Source organism: Lycorma delicatula, chromosome 9, assembly GCF_047948215.1.
Source record: "Lycorma delicatula isolate Av1 chromosome 9, ASM4794821v1, whole genome shotgun sequence".
Classification (NCBI taxonomy): domain Eukaryota; kingdom Metazoa; phylum Arthropoda; class Insecta; order Hemiptera; family Fulgoridae; genus Lycorma; species Lycorma delicatula.
Window position 1 is genome coordinate 26,470,929 of NC_134463.1, and position 16,643 is coordinate 26,487,571.

The 16,643-nt window shown below is 28.6% G+C and overlaps 1 protein-coding gene across 1 annotated transcript in view; it reads right to left on the reverse strand.

The window, feature by feature from the left end:
• The window catches only part of LOC142330438 (uncharacterized), a 39,363-nt gene extending 23,528 nt beyond the window's left edge, over positions 1–15,835 (reverse strand). The window contains exons 1-4 of the mRNA XM_075375673.1: positions 15,682–15,835; positions 9,687–9,876; positions 8,003–8,253; positions 5,687–5,877 (exon numbers count right to left, since the gene is read on the reverse strand). Coding sequence (XP_075231788.1) covers positions 5,687–5,877; positions 8,003–8,253; positions 9,687–9,876; positions 15,682–15,835 — 786 coding nt within the window. The remainder of the gene's footprint in view (positions 1–5,686; positions 5,878–8,002; positions 8,254–9,686; positions 9,877–15,681) is intronic.
• Positions 15,836–16,643: the final 808 nt, after the last annotated feature.

Here is a 16,643-nt window from a genome sequence, read left to right on the forward strand (position 1 = left end):
CTTAATGTTTTTATATCAATATTATTTATTTATTATATTATATTTATTTATATTATTTATTTTTTATATATAACAAAATTCTAAGGTAAATTGCACCTGTGAGGGATTTACATGTTCTGATAAGGCTTGGACCAATTTGGTCAGTTCGTTACATGATATGTGCACTCATTGTCCTTTTGTATATTGTCAGAATCCGCCTGGACAAAACAAATACCAACCTGTACAGAATTCCTCATGTTGAGGGATTTTCTGTATTACCGACGAGCCACAGGAATGAACACTTTCTGTTTAGTAATAATCATTACTGCATATTCTTCCTTATAAAGGGGGCATTCTGGAACCTAGCGGGATGTGAACCCTTACATTTTATAACTTTTCACTTTCAGTACACACACTATTATCAAGTCCCATACAGCTGTAATGCACACAGACCTGTTCCTTTGTGCAACAAATTTTGGTGTGACCAAAATCATGACTTTGGAAGCAGCGTCTAGGGTTTGGTATGGTCGTACATGGACTGACAGATACACTTTTAAATTCACTCAGGAATCGTAAAAATATATGAAGAAGAAGTTGGCACATCAACGCCATTCTCCCTTCCTCATTATCCTCTGAACAGAAGTGAGTGACTGCAGGGACAGTACTTCTGATATCTCAGATGGTTCAATATCAGCCAAGTCATGGCAGAAGGTAACCCCCTTGCAGAAATTTAGGATTTTATGTGGGTCAACCATATGATCTTGTTGTTCCCTATGAATCTATGGGCGAGTAGCTCTGATTGTCATCTTTCACTTCAATCAAAAAATCAATAGGGTGCCACTTCTAAGTTTTTTATTGACATCACAGAACCACACACTTGTGTGGTTCTAACAATGCACTTGTTAATTAAAAAAGTGAAACTTTGCAAATGATTTCCCTTCTTCCTTAAATCTGACTGCAAGAAACCTTATTATCGATCTTTTTGCATTCATTGTTTTATCTCTCATTCCATCATCACCATACAGACACATCTTCTACTGACAATGTTGGTTGAAGTCTTTTTAAGCTTCTGGGTTTGTTTTTTCAAATGGGACCAACAATCACCAAAGAAGAATGTAATGGGAAAGACATTCAGTTCCCATAAGTACCAGTGATGGTAATGGACCACTCCAGCAGAGCGCCTGCATACTGAAGCTAGGGCGCTAAATACAACTGGGTTTGTCCAGGTGCCCAGAGGACATCATCAAAGACTCACTATGTAGAGCCATTCACCCATCGGCATGATATTTTCCACCTTGGGTTTCATAAGGAGTCGCATATGGTTGGGTTTCATAAGGAGTCGCAACATCACTGAGTGTAAATGTAAGAAGTAGTGTAGGAAGTTATACAGTTGTGTAACAGTATATGTTGTAATTTGTGTAATGTTCTTGGTGTAGTGTATGTGTATAGTGAAAAAAGTTCAGCAACTCAGTGCAGAGTTGTAAAACTGCATAGGCTGTGACTATGGTCATGGGGAAGCCAACTGCCAAAGTCTGCCAAGTAAGGATAAGACTCCTCATCTGGATTGATAAAGTTGCATATTACATTAGATATATTTCAAAGTATTTTAATTACTTTACTAAAAGAATAACGAAAAAAAATAGAATAGATAAGAATGTAATGTATTATCTACTAGGTTTGTATTATTTTTTTACAATTTTATTTTTATTTTGTGGTGTAGTATTTTAGTTGTTATATATGTAGCTACTCCTAGTTATGTTATATATACCAGCCTATGTATAGGTAACTTCGTTTACACCTATAGAGAACTTATACATGTTGTTCAAACACTATATACTACTGGAAATAAGTAAATACCAGTTCTACAGCTTTGTAAAAAATATGAAAATCATATCTTTCATGGGTTCAATTAAAACTACACTGAACACATGAAAGGTATGACATCTCATATTTTTTAGGTAGATTACTTTGAAGTGGATTTGAATACAGTTGATACTGGTGTATTGTGGTGGTTGGGGTTAATTAACCACACATCTTAGGTATGGTTGGCATGAGTCTGTATAAAACTGCAGCTCATTTAAATGTCATATGTATCATCCTAATCTGAGTGGGCCAAGGGGTTACTTATTTTTCACAAGTTGAACAGATTACAATGTTCAGATTAAGAATTGAAAATAAATTTCATGGTCCAATGACTGTGCTTCAGAAATATGATTGCTAGTGGAAAGGTTTCATACCATTAGCATTTATCTGGTTTTCTTAATATGTCACACTTGCAGAAATACATGACAAGGTTGATGCGCAATATATAGTATCCTGAAAGCTTTCAGGATAATATTAGGCTGTTTAGAAAATGTTCATCGCTTGTGCACTGTCAGTACATATAACCAGAAACATTATAAATACATTGTGTATTTATCAATGTAGTTATTTATGTATTGGATGCTGGCAACTCATAAATAAAGTTCATGTTACTAGTCTTGGATGCAACGCCAGTAGTTATGGTGACAATACCAGTGGTTATGAGTCACAATAGGTTTTCCTCCTTTAATTCTTCTTCAGGCAACATAAAAGTGAATATACTGTAACAAAGATATCTAAGTAAATATACTTTCTGTAGAAGAGCATGAAGAAAAAATATATATGGCACTGAGAATACCAGAATTCTGGTAGGTGTGGTGAGAGATGCCAGAAATGAGAAAAAACAGATATTGGGCAGTTATTAAAAAAATATATATATATATGAAACGCTTTTTTTGTAAGGAAATATTTTTGTCTAAAATTAAAGAAGAGTAAGAAGAAAAATGTAATTTAAAAAATGAGAAGATTATCGTACTCTTATTAGTCATAAAAAAATTTGTGTTTTCTTTTTGCCCTGAATGGATGAAATATCAAAAACATGTCACTGAAAAAATGAACATTGCACACTAGATACTAAACCAAGTCCAAAAAATCCTAGTAATACATAATACAATTATTTTGCATTTTTAGATAAAATCACAACCCCATATGTGTTGTAAAAGGATTTTACAAAAAAAATTGTCTAACAAAGTAATGAAAAAATGAGGCCTTTCTAAAAATTAATATTAATAAATGGAAAAAAATACAATTCAGAAAAATCAAAAAAATTACATTTTAATGGATTCATCAGTATAAACATATACTGATAATCATACACAATTTAAACTTTGTTCTAGAAACAGTGCCATTATTTCAAACCAAACAACCTTTTTCTTTCTTTCTTTCTTTTTCCTGTTTAGCCTCCGGTAACTACCGTTTAGATAATTCTTCAGAGGATGAATGAGGATGATATGTATGAATGTAAATGAAGTTTAGTCTTGTACATTCTCAGTTCGACCATTCCTGAGATGTGTGGTTAATTGAAACCCTACCACCAAAGAACACCAGTATCCACGATCTAGTATTCAAATCCGTGTAAAAATAACTGGCTTTACTAGGACTTGAACGCTGGAACTCTCGATTTCCAAATCAGCTGATTTGGGAAGACGCGTTAACATCTAGACCAACCCGGCGGGTTAAACAAAACAACCTAATTAAAATTTTATTCTACTTGAAACGACTTTGAAGCATACAAATACATTTTAAGTACTTAACATTTTAATGGCCTAAAAGTGAGGGCCTGAAGCAAAACAAGATGACTGTCACATAACAGCAAATTGACTGACAATGATGCTAACCACTAGGATTATCTTTCAATATGATATTGTAATTTATGAAATTGGTAAGATATTGAACTAAATCTTCATTTTTTCTTAACTTTTCCAGTTTTACTTTTCTGCAAATTATCTTTAAGAAACCTCCATTTTTGTGAGCAGAAAAAGCTAATCAATACAGTATCTAATTTGAAGTTTAGTCTATATTAGTTATGGACTAAACTTGAACTGTGGACAGCTTTGGATTATTATTTTTTATTATTGAGTAACAAACTGCGTTTCATTAGCTGCATACAAAAAAAAGAAGATTAAAATTTATTAAATCTTGAAAAAATTAGATTAAAATTTATTTGTCTTATTTTCTTTAAAAATTATGCTAACGCCCAATTGAAGTTTTAACTTATCACAGCTAGTCTACTAATTCTCTGACGCCAAACATATAATTCAGCTTATTAAAATATAATCAGATTTTTAGATAAAATAAATTATCGAATCAATATAAAAAAATTGCTTTGTTTTTAATGGATCAAAAAGATAAAATTATTATTTGGCTGAGGTTAGATGAAAATGTAGTACACCTGAATAATATGCAAAAGAAAAGAAGACAGATTAAAACAGTAACATAGACCATTTACGTTATTAAATTGTATATTATTTTTCTAATGTGTACATTGCAATCTGTTCAACTAGTGATTAACATTCTAAGACATGTGGTTAACTGAACCTCAACCACCAAAGTAGACTGGTGTCTAATATTCGGTATTCAAATTACATAAGATACAAAATGTCTTAATTACTAAAACATTTCCTATATTGGATGTAAATGTATGTTATTTTACAGAGATAAATAAAATTGCATACCTAAAAAATCATTAACTTACAATTTAAAAATAAATATATGTAAACTACAGTTAGGAATCAAAACAAATAGATTTTCTATAGTAATTAAAAGAAATCATAGATCAGAATATTTAACCTTTAAAATGTCTACACATTTATTTTGATTACTTTAAAATTTTATAAAATTTATATATTTAGAAAATCAAAATAGTTGTGGTAATAAAGAAATTACTGATTTTATTTCTGGAAACTGACTGTAAAGTAAAGTATATGGTTGTGTTAATATTTTGCAAGCTTTCTGGTTTTACAAGTTTTCTTATGAATTTATTCCAATGTAACAACATACTATTTTAATAAATATTTTATCTTTCTTCAAGGCTGAAAGAGATAATAAATTTAACATTTTTCTTTTGAAAATTTTATTCAATAAAATCGTGATATTAATATCTGAAGATTAGATGACTACAGGGAAGAAAGGTTTGCGGTAGGACAGTGAAGGCATAAGGAAAAATTTTTTTAATTAAATATTGATGATAAGCCTGGTTACATAATTAAACAAATAAACTACTTTAATGATGTATTTCAAAATATTAATGGCAAATAAAAATCTACAAGAGAAAAAGAGTATTAGTACTGTAATAATAACTGATAATTATAAAAAGGAAAAAGCTTCTTTAGAGGTTGAACTGATGAAATTGAATTCACTTAATCAATGTTTTTCAATATCACTCAGAAAATTTCATTCAAAATTAAGCTACTCCAGAAACAGTAAATGAGTATATAGGTGATGTGGTAAAAAGGTAGCTCCTGTTATTAGATTTAATTTTAAGGACAATATGTTGGAAAGCTGTCATCAATTGACAGGGATTGGAAGTGTAAGTAAGCTAAGGAATTATTATTAGTTTTGTTTAACGGTTTAATAAGGACATTACCAGTAATTTAATCACTCACAGCTCAAGGTTAAAATTAGTATTCCTCAATCAATCAGTATGAAAAAAAAATCACCTTACACCAACTGCAAGAAATATGTTCTAAAACATGAATGTTTATGCACTTACACTCATGCACAAGGATAAAATGTCTGACTAAAATATTAATTAAAAAATTATTGTTATAGTAATATAAGAAGAAAATTAAAAAATACAGAATAGAAAAATAATATTAAAAATTAATATGGTTAAAAACTTCAATACTATTTGCAGGATATGAGGCATTCTAATATCCTCTTTTGACAATGCATCTAACAAAGAAATAACATTACTGAAATCCTGTTTCATACAGATGGCTGATGGGCAAACCAACAAAGTTACTGCCTGCATTGCATCCACTTGCAATCGATTTTTTTCATTCAGTGACTTATAATCCAATGGAAATCTCAAAACTCCTATTGTAAAATAACATAAATTAGTACTTTATATAAAATAACAAAAAAATAATTAAATCAACAAAAAGAAATTGCTAGCGTCAAGCTGCAAAAGCTTGCAATTAATACTTATTCTTGCCATTAACTGCATAATTATCATTACACGGATACAATTAATTCATTAGCTGTAATTCCACTTACCAACCAAATTACCAAATTCCACTTACCAACAATTTCAAATGTATTTCCAAGTACTTTTGGAGTTGCTATTCCATCATCAGGGACTTCTTATAAGATGTAAATTCAAAATTCATATGTCATATGTGTATATTTAAATTAAAGTTGTGACATTCATAATAGTCAGTCATCAAGAAATAAAAAATAATTTATACATCAATAAGACTGTAACGTCATATTCGTAAGATGTTTGCAACTACTACTGACGTATAAATTATTTTTTATTTCTTGACGATCGACTATTATGACAATTGTCTAACATCACAATTTCAATTTAAATATAATTATGCATATGACAAATGAATTTTAAATTAACATCTTATAAGAAATCTCTAATGATGGAGTAGCAACTCTGAAAATACTTGGAAATATATTTAAAATTGTTGGTAAGTGGAACTTTATTTATACAATTGTATTAATACCAACGGTGTCAACGCTTAGAAAATTCAATCTAATTCATTAATGTGTAAATATCATCAGAACATTAAATAATTTTCATTATACTTTGAAATATAAATTCATTAAGAAGGGGAAAATAATACATCACAGTATGCAGTCTTCACCCAAATCTGTCTCGCCTTCTTTAGACACAGAACTAAATAGTCGATTATCAAACAATTAAATACTTCACATATTTAACAAAAATTTCTTATAACATGAATTCTATATGTTCCGAAATGTTGACAGAAAACTTATTTTCTTAAAAAATATATTATTTTAGAGCGTGAACTTAGAGGTCGGTGGATCTTATTATAAAAAGTCATATTAAAAATTAACATAATTCTATTTTTTATTGAATTTATGGATACAACAAAAATCATTTTAGAGCTTTTTTTAACTGCTATGAATTTCTTACTATATCCAATAGTACAGGCACTAAAATTGACTACAAAGCTGGCAAAAATTCATTACTATTATTATTATTTTTCAGATAAGAGAAAATTTTTCTCTTACGTACAGCTTTAAATCACAATGAAAAATCAATGCTATGGAATTTATTTTTTAATATCTTTTTATCTTAAACTATCAAATAAAATTCTGTAATAAAGTAAAATCAAGACAAAAACAACTATTTTAAAATAAAAAACCACTACTTGTACAAACAATACATGCCAATTAACAAATTACAATACATACATTTATTTTAACAAAACAAACAAGAGATTTTAAATGTAATATAATAAAAACATAAATAAAAGTAAAAAACTAAATAGACAAAGAATTGCCTTGATTCTTAACAAACTCTCAGATAAACTGATACAAATTCTCAAAATGTCCAACATTGTTGTAGTAAACACATGTGTTCTACAGATATCAATTAAAGTCTTACATAATATATTGTGGCGAATGTTGATTAGGATTTCCATTATTCCAGCCGTTTCTTCTAATAAAACATAGAAGATTTCATACAACTTTTCTTTTAAATATTCAGGCAGATAATAATCAAAGTGACAAATTTTGGCTAGCAAGTTTATCATTCAATTGTTTGGGAAATGAATATTTAAAAATGCTGTTACTGTTTCATGCTGGTGCTCTACATTGCTGAAACATCAACTGAATCCTATGTTACTAATTCTATGTTGCTAATGTCTCAAGACATTAGCGAGATGCCGATGGTTTCTAATTTACACTCTGCATACATATATCTGAATAGATATACATACTTTTCATGTAAATATCTATAGTTATTAGTCCAAAGAATACATTTAACCAATTTATAACGCAAGAAGTTAGAATAATACCTACCAATAACAATAACAGAGCGAGCATTTGTTTATGTCTATTATAAACATACAATGAGTGAATTATATAAACCTTTCTTAAAAGCGTATAATTTAAAAAAATAAAAGTCAGAAACCACTGATAATGCAAGAACAATTGCAACCATTAGAAAAGAATAAATACAAACCTGAATTTAACTGAGATCTTTCTGAAGGATTTATCACTGTCCAAAGACATCTCAGAAACAATGGTCTAATGGAATGTCCAAATAAAAATTCTGCAACCTTTTTTGATGCTGCTTTAGAACGACTTCCATACAAATTCACATAATAAATAATGTCTTTTAACATTGCTGCTGGTATTTTTTTAGGATTTAAAAACAAATTTTCAATCAACTGCTCCAGTTTATTTAATATAGAAGACAGGAATCCAAATATTCTGCAATAAAAAAACTGAGAATAAGAAATGGCAAATTAGATAAAATCTGGAATCTATCTTTTTAAATTCGTATATTGTGCTCAATGAAAAATAATCAATACAAAACAGAGAGTTCATTGTAAATCTATAGATACAAAATGAGAAAAAGACTTTTCAGAAACATACATAATAATTTAAATCTGAAATTATAAACATTTTCAAGACTAACTTTAATCTGACATTTTAGTCCTCAAAATGCTTGAAGCATTTTTGAATTGCATAACTTGACCAGTGTAGTCGGCAAACTTATGCGATTCATTGACAACTTTTTGCAAATTTTAAAAACCTAAATAAAATTCTATAATATATTTCCTGGAATAATTCAAGTTTCTAAAATAAAACCTGAATGCAAATTTCTAGGCTTAAAATACTTTTTTACAAATAATAAATACTATAATGAAAATAAAATGATAATAATTACCAGATTCATTTAATACATTTATTTGCAATTTATGATCAAAAATTCATAATTTAATTTTTAATGCTAAAATTTGTGGCACGTTCTGTCTGTCTGTCCACTTGCAACAGTATCACAAGAGAACCGATACACCAACTGCTTTCAAATTTTCAGGATACATTAATGTTATCCCAAGCAAGGTTTTAGGCCATAGATTAGGCCTAAACCCCTTGGGGATGAAGTTGTGCAGTTTTTCTCATCAAACATCTGTATACTTTAGCCACCATAGTTACTACTATACTGTCTTTTGTAACTTAGTTTCTTTTCCAGTGAATTAAAGTCTGAATACTTTAATTCAGTATTATTCTCACAACCACGAGGTTAATGAACAAAGCAATGGTCCAGGGGGTGAGCCCTCTGGCTTCACATGAAGGACAAAAGAAGTGAATCCTGAGCAGCTAATTAATTATGAAGTAAGTAATGCTGTTTCACAACAGAAATCATTACGTTAAGTTTTTAGTTCTGTCCAGAATTTCTTACTGCAAGTACCTGAGGAACAGAAAAAACCTGGATATCTGGTTATCCAGGCTACACTACCTATATGACAAAGTAGAAAGATAATTAGAGAGAAGAGGTCCCAGGTTCAAATCCCAGTCAGGCATAGCATTTTCACAAATCATTCATCTCATCCTCTGAAGCAATACTTAATGGTGGTCCTGGAGAGAGGAGAAATATACAAGCAAACAGCAGAAGAAATTATCTGAGCGTTGCTAGCTGCTGAAGCTTTGTGAATTTTACATACCTTTAATACTCTTTCATAAGCTTAAAAACTACTCAAAACTATAATCCAACTTTCTGACAAGCCTGTAATAATTAATAGTTAGATTTCTGCAGGAAAATTATTCATAATTTCATAACAAAACCCAATAAAAAACAAAGGAAATCAAAACATAAAGAATAGTAATACAATTAGGAATCTATAAGTTATAAAATATACCTTTCATGAGAAGGAAAATGTAATAGCTCTAGAAGAGAACCTAATTCGATCAGTAATGTAGAGTGATGTAATAGAACAATACAGAAATCACCAATATCATCTGTATTTTGTTCGAGTAACAACTGAGTATCCCTAAATAAAAGCTGAATAAATTCAACGCATGTTGGTTCCATCCAGTTAACAATGAAATCTGAAATCAGCAGTTAAAAAATATTCATAAATTAAAGCATAAATTTTAACCTGTGAATAAATCAAATATAATTTAAATTAATAATAATGATAGGTTATATTAGAAGTCATAGACTAGAAAATATGAATAATTATTTTGTCTAATCAAAAAAAAAAAAAATTTTGCATGTTCTAAAAAGATAAAATATGTGATGTATATTGTGAAAATGCGTATTAATACTATTAATTCAAAAATATGAAAACTTCAATTGAAGTACAATTGTAGTAATGTAAGTCATTCAACCTAAATACTAAATACAATTAATTACTTAACACATAGTTTATTTTTTTAAAAGTATATATGTGAAATGCACTTTCAATATCATACAAATATTGTAAAAGTGTCCATCTTAATCCTCAATGCCAGCATGAATATAATTTTCACATTATTTGAAATATTTAATGTTGCCTCCAAACTACTGAGAATTTATTTATAAACATTTATTTTTAGTTTAAGAAGAATACATTATTTGAAAAAGAAAATTGTTTGAAAAATTCAAGAAATGGAAATCTGAAGAAGAAAGTCAGTCTGACCAAAGGTTTGTGGCTAACAAGGAACCACGCAAACCATGATACAATAGTCAGTCCCAAAAAATAATAAATTGTACAACATTTAAAAAATTTGCTGTACAACCTGACCCGTATAAAAATTTTGCAAATTGCCTATATTTAGTTCATCTAATTTCGAGTTTGATGTGACAGATGGGTTAAAAATGTTATAAAAATAAAAAAAGCACGTTAACTGCAATAATTATTTATTTCTAAACACTGGAAAAGTAAGTACAATAATTGAAATGTTATAGTAACAAACTGTACTGAACATTAGAAAACGTGAAAATTACTGCTGCTACAAAACATTAGTTTGTCCACTGGTACAATCATAAACCATCAGACATGATACCATCAGACATCATGTGTACAATCAGACATGATACAAGTTTGTGGATATTACTTGAGGTTAGCACACTGACAAGTTACAGAGGGGAAGCATTTTGAACATATATTATAGAATGGTATGCTTTCTAAATTTATTTCATTAGTAATTTACAATCTAAAACATTCATTTAAAATAAATATTCTAATATTTAAAGTAAATAATATCAGTTGATATAGCTATTTAATTTGTTGTTATGTTGTTAATTATTAGTTATTGTTTATTATTATCAATATTATAGCACTGCTTAAAGTTTGTTATTGTATGATGCATTATGAATGTAAAATGCAATAGAATTGTTTATGCAACACATTTTACCTCATTTTATAGTTAACATGATTTTTCCATCATTCAATTTTGAATGCTTATAACTTGATAACAAAGTCATTAACAGAAAAATTGGTTTCACCATTGTTTTTCTTGTAAAATTTTAAATTGAAATCATGTGTCATATATCCAACTTCCTATTTAAAAAAAAAATTAAGTTTGATTCAATATGGGAGATCTAAGATGGCAGACAAAAATTAAAAATCTGCCATAATACAGATTTTTTTTTAACTATGTAGAACTCAATTTCTTTCTGCCTGCAATGACCTCTAAGACATGCAGTATAAAGCTGCATATATATATATATATATATATAAGATATATATATATATATATATATATATAATAATATATATTATATAATATATTATATAATAATATATATATATATATATATATATTAATAAATGATTAATATATATATATATATATATATATATATACATATATAGTATCATACAAAGAAATGGAAAAACTTCCAGGACATGTTCTACTCATGAAAATAATAAAAAAAGTTAATATAAACATAAGTCTGGAAACACTTTGTTTTCGAGTTACAGCTGGCAAAAGATTTTACTTGGATTTCAGCTCTTCTAATAAAAAGAAGCCCTACTGTAATTTTTGGGACCCAAATTAAGGCATAAAGTTAGTGGTTTCTCATGTAATTTGAGGCTGAAAAATAGGATAAAACAGGTCTCAGCACTGTTATTCCAGTAATTTTTAAGATATCCAACATATAATACAAAATTCAGTGTTGAAAAACAGGTTTGTTTTAGTTTATAGTACAATAGCTTTGTTAAATTACTAATAAATATGGAAGATTTAGTAACAAAACTTATAGAAAACTTAATTGTCAAAATTTCTGTAAACAGCCAAAAAAGTAAATAAAAAAATTTTAAAATCGGCTTTTTATTGAATAAACATTCTTTTTAACCATTCTTTGGTCTATCAGCTATTTTTCATTATCTGTAACTCGAAAAAAAAGCATTTCCAGACTTAAATTTTCACCAAAATGGAGAAACAGTTGTAATGGAGAAACACAAGAAGATTTTAGTGTTAGCTCTTTTCTAGTGGTGATGCTATACTTTTCAAAAGTTCAGAATTTGTTCTCTCTGAAAAATTATCACATTTCAACTTTAGCTAATGATTGAAGAGTTATTGCAAATTTTTCTTTTGCAATTCAACAAAAAAATAATGAAACTTTTTTTCAGCTCCTGTCAGATCTCATAAATTTAATATTAAATGACTGCCACCCCTTCCCTACGGCATAATCATATGATACAATAAATTTCTATACACCAATGTAATTAAACAGCCTGATATTAAAACTTTTTGCACATTAGAACAAATTTTAAGGAAAATTAAGTTTTATTAATGTTAAGATTTAAACAATGTTTGTTGTAAACACGACATTCAAATTAACTTAATTTTTATTCAAGCTTAACTTTATTTTAACTTAATTATATTAACTTAATTTTTATTCTCAATTGTTCTCTAACTTAAAAACATGTGATGTATTAGGAAATACAAACAGTGCATTAGCATGTAGAAATTGAATAAGGCACTAAGCAGTTTCAACATAAAATGTCTTCCGTGTAATTCATTCAATTTTCTGTTCTCCTATGACCTAACCACTGACACTCGAAAACAAGACTACAAAAATCACTATTTTTTTTCCAATGAGTTTAAAGCACAACACCTTACTTCATCATAACAGTAATAAATAAGGTGCATTATAATATTCCACTCCTGACTGATAGCTTCTATTACAGTGCAAGGAAAATGGCTAATGACTGAAAAACCATTAATCCAAAAAAGCTTAAAAATATTTTTATCTGTTACTATACAAAATTAAATCTTTAATTTTTCAATCGCTTACAAATTCTGTTCAGGATATTAATTATGAAAAAATAACAAAATACTAATACACGTCTCTACATCAACAACAGAAAAAGAACAATGTCTCTACATCAACAACATCTCTTATCTACTGCACAGCAGAAGTGAACAGAAAATTAAATAGACAAATATCTTCTCCCAATCACTCATCCACCGGGTGTGATGAGTCTACTTCTATAAATTATAATTATAATTAATATAAACAATGATTATACAAACCACTTTTCTGTGATCCATTCTGTAATTCACTAACATAATCTATTAAGTTGTCTTCATATAAATTAACATAGCAAGATTTAAGAGATTTAATGCCACGATACGGGTCTCTTTTTGAATAAAACCTATATTCTCAGTTGCAGGTAATTTTGTTCTAATAATTAATCCAATAAGTGCTCTGGATAAAACAAATGTGTTTTCCAATCTTTCAACAAAATTTCACTCTTGTTTATCAACATCCAGTGAAGTAAATGTTTACAATTCCAAAAATAAAAAAAAATATGTTAGTCTACGTTCATTCTAATTATTTATAGGCATATAAAATAATTACATACTTTAACCTAATAAACAGAGCTACTGATTATATAAATGGGATTAGATCTCTTAAATCTATGTTACACAAGATCTTCTGACACTTGGAACAATAAGTATAAAATAACCTAGAGGGTGGTGCTTCTGTATTAAAATAAATTCAACAAATCTCAACATATTCAAGTTCAGTAATGGTGAGGTTTAGTCTATAAATTGCTTTATTCTGCTCTTTCAATGATGGTTTTGCGTAATTAAATATGAATTATATATGTTTTTTAAAGAAAGGTCTACTTTGAATTTGCTACCTATTTATGCGATGTAAACACTTGCATAGCTCAGTTATTTTAATCAATGACGACCTGTTAGCAACAACAGTTTATAATCATCCATTTATGAGTGCTGCAATTCGTGATCCCACCAAGTATGAAGTACAAGGAGCATCTGATTTTTGATGGAAAAAACAATTCTGTGGCTAGAATTCACATGCAAATTTGCTCATATTTACAGTTTTGTTTTTATTTCAAAACGAACCTTACTTTAAAAACAAACCTCATACACAAAAATACATGAACCAAACTAGCTGGCATTCAAGCACCTGTTTTTTCTTTTACAATCTTAAAAATCCACAAGTTTTATCTATTTCAAGGAAACACATAATGAGTAATTTTACAGAAAATTAATGTTTTGGTGGTTAGCAACTCTAAAAGTTTCAAATAAAAATATTTCATTACACCATTACAATAGATAGCCACTGTGATTCTGAACATTTTTTTTAAGATAATTATTTTTTTTAAGGTAATTCTATTTTACGGGTAATTTTTTTAAGAAAATTGTAAAGTTTAGGGAAGTACAAGGGGTTGTAGATTACAGTAAGTATTAATTGTTTATATGCGACTGGACAAAATGGCGGCCATTCAAAGGTAGTGAAAATCAGTTTTTCAATTTTATAGCCAAGGTAAAATTCCTAAGCAAAAACATTCTGAATAAATGTTGTGGGCATTTGCAGTACCTATAATTTAAGCCATTAAACGTTTAATTTTGTTAATTAGTTACTGCAAAAAAACCTCAAAAACTGTTAAAAATTGTTGTTTTTTGCAAAGCCAATATTTATTGTAAAAATAGCTTTTTTATTGTAATTTGTGTATAAAAAGACTCTTCAGGCAACTGTAATTAATTTGGATTTTAAGAACTTTTTCATGTTCATTTCAAATACAATCTATTCTTCACAACTTGTACTTTCAAATGGTGAAAAGTTTTAACCACAAATTGGTGTAAAACTTGTTTATACTTCTTCAAAAAAATTAGTGAAAAATAAATCATGCTCACATGGTAGTCATGGAGGAGGAAGCAGTTCGCTGCAATAGCGTGTGAATAAAGCTGAATTCATAACTTCAAATCGGCACAGAGTGAAAAAAATCACTGTATCTGCATTATTCAGTTTTTTTTTATAGTAACTAATTAACGAAAGTCAATGTTTAATGGTTTAAATTATAGGTATTACAAATGCCTACAACCTTTATTCAGAACTTTTTCACCTAGGAAGTTTACCTTGGCCTACAAAATTGAAAAACTTATTTTCGCCACTTTTGAATGGCCGCCACTCTGTCCAGTTAGCAAAAATTTTGTCCAGTCACATAAAAACAAATTATACTTGCCCTAATCTACAACCCCATGTACTTCCCTAAATTCTACTAATTTTTGAGTAAATTCCTATTGACTGGATTACAATCAATATCTTACACATTTTTAACTCTTGATGTATGATAAAAATGTTTTGTTCTAATTTTATTTTTTTAATTAAAAATCATCACAATAGAATTGCACAAAACTCTAACATAAACAATTAAAAAATAGATAGCTGCAAACATCTTCATCAAACAATTATTTATCTCAGTATATTTTGTAGCACAAGAGTAAAATGCAAACAGAAGTTCAACAAATATTATTTTCAAAATAAACACAAACAAACAAAACTTACAAATAAATTAATACAGAGTTCTTAGTAAAATTATAAATATTCAAGAACAACAAGGCAAGTCACCTCAGATCCAAGCTCATCTTGTAAAATTGTAGTCTGACACAAACATACCAGTGTCTTCAAAGTATGTTGTGTTACGTGTAACACTCTACTGCTGTATAATTTCAATAGACGTGATAAAAAATCATCATCAAATTTCAAAATTTCTTCAGCCAGTTTAAAACTACTGGTTTCACACTGCTTTAATTCTAACATCCTAAAGAAACAAGAAAACATTATCCAACAAGACAAAACATTTAACAAACTACATACAAAATGAAAAAAGGTAACTTTTAAAGTAAACAACGCTATAAAAAACCTAATGTACTTCAATTAGTTAAAAAATAAATTATTACATTATTTATCATTACGAGTAAAAAGAAATTCCTATGTTTACTTTAATCAAGCTCAAAGCTCGTTTGGACTACTTATGCCACCATTAATAGAAAACCCAAAAAGGAAAAGCTGGTTTAGGCTTTGTATTGGCTATACAAAGCCCAATCACACCAGAAAAGGAACCTCATGCAGCATTTATAAGATGTTATCAAGTTCCTTTCTCACTCAAGAGTAAATTTTAAAGATTGATGATAGATTAACTAAACAATTTCACTAAGCTTAATTAGAAAAAGTAGAAGTACCTTGTACAGGAATTAATCAAAAGTATAATACCATTATTATTGCATTTTTGTTTTCAACCAATGAATTGTCAAAAATATGAAAAGCACTCCAAGGTATGATTATATAACAGACATCTACGAGGGATGTTTGATAACTTCATACAAAGTGAAGAGATGGTGCTCATAGTAGATTGTTAAGGTCTTCTTTCCCACATCTCAGTAAGGAGAATAAACAAGTAATCAGAAGCATTCACAATGGTCATCATTTGAGTCAAATAATGTGATTTGTGAAAATGGACAAATAAGAATTTCCTGTAGTGATCAAACATTACTTTTTGAAATGCAAAGTCAGACAGGAAGCTAAATCCAAGCTGGATAAATATTATGGTGAATCAGTTGTATCAGTT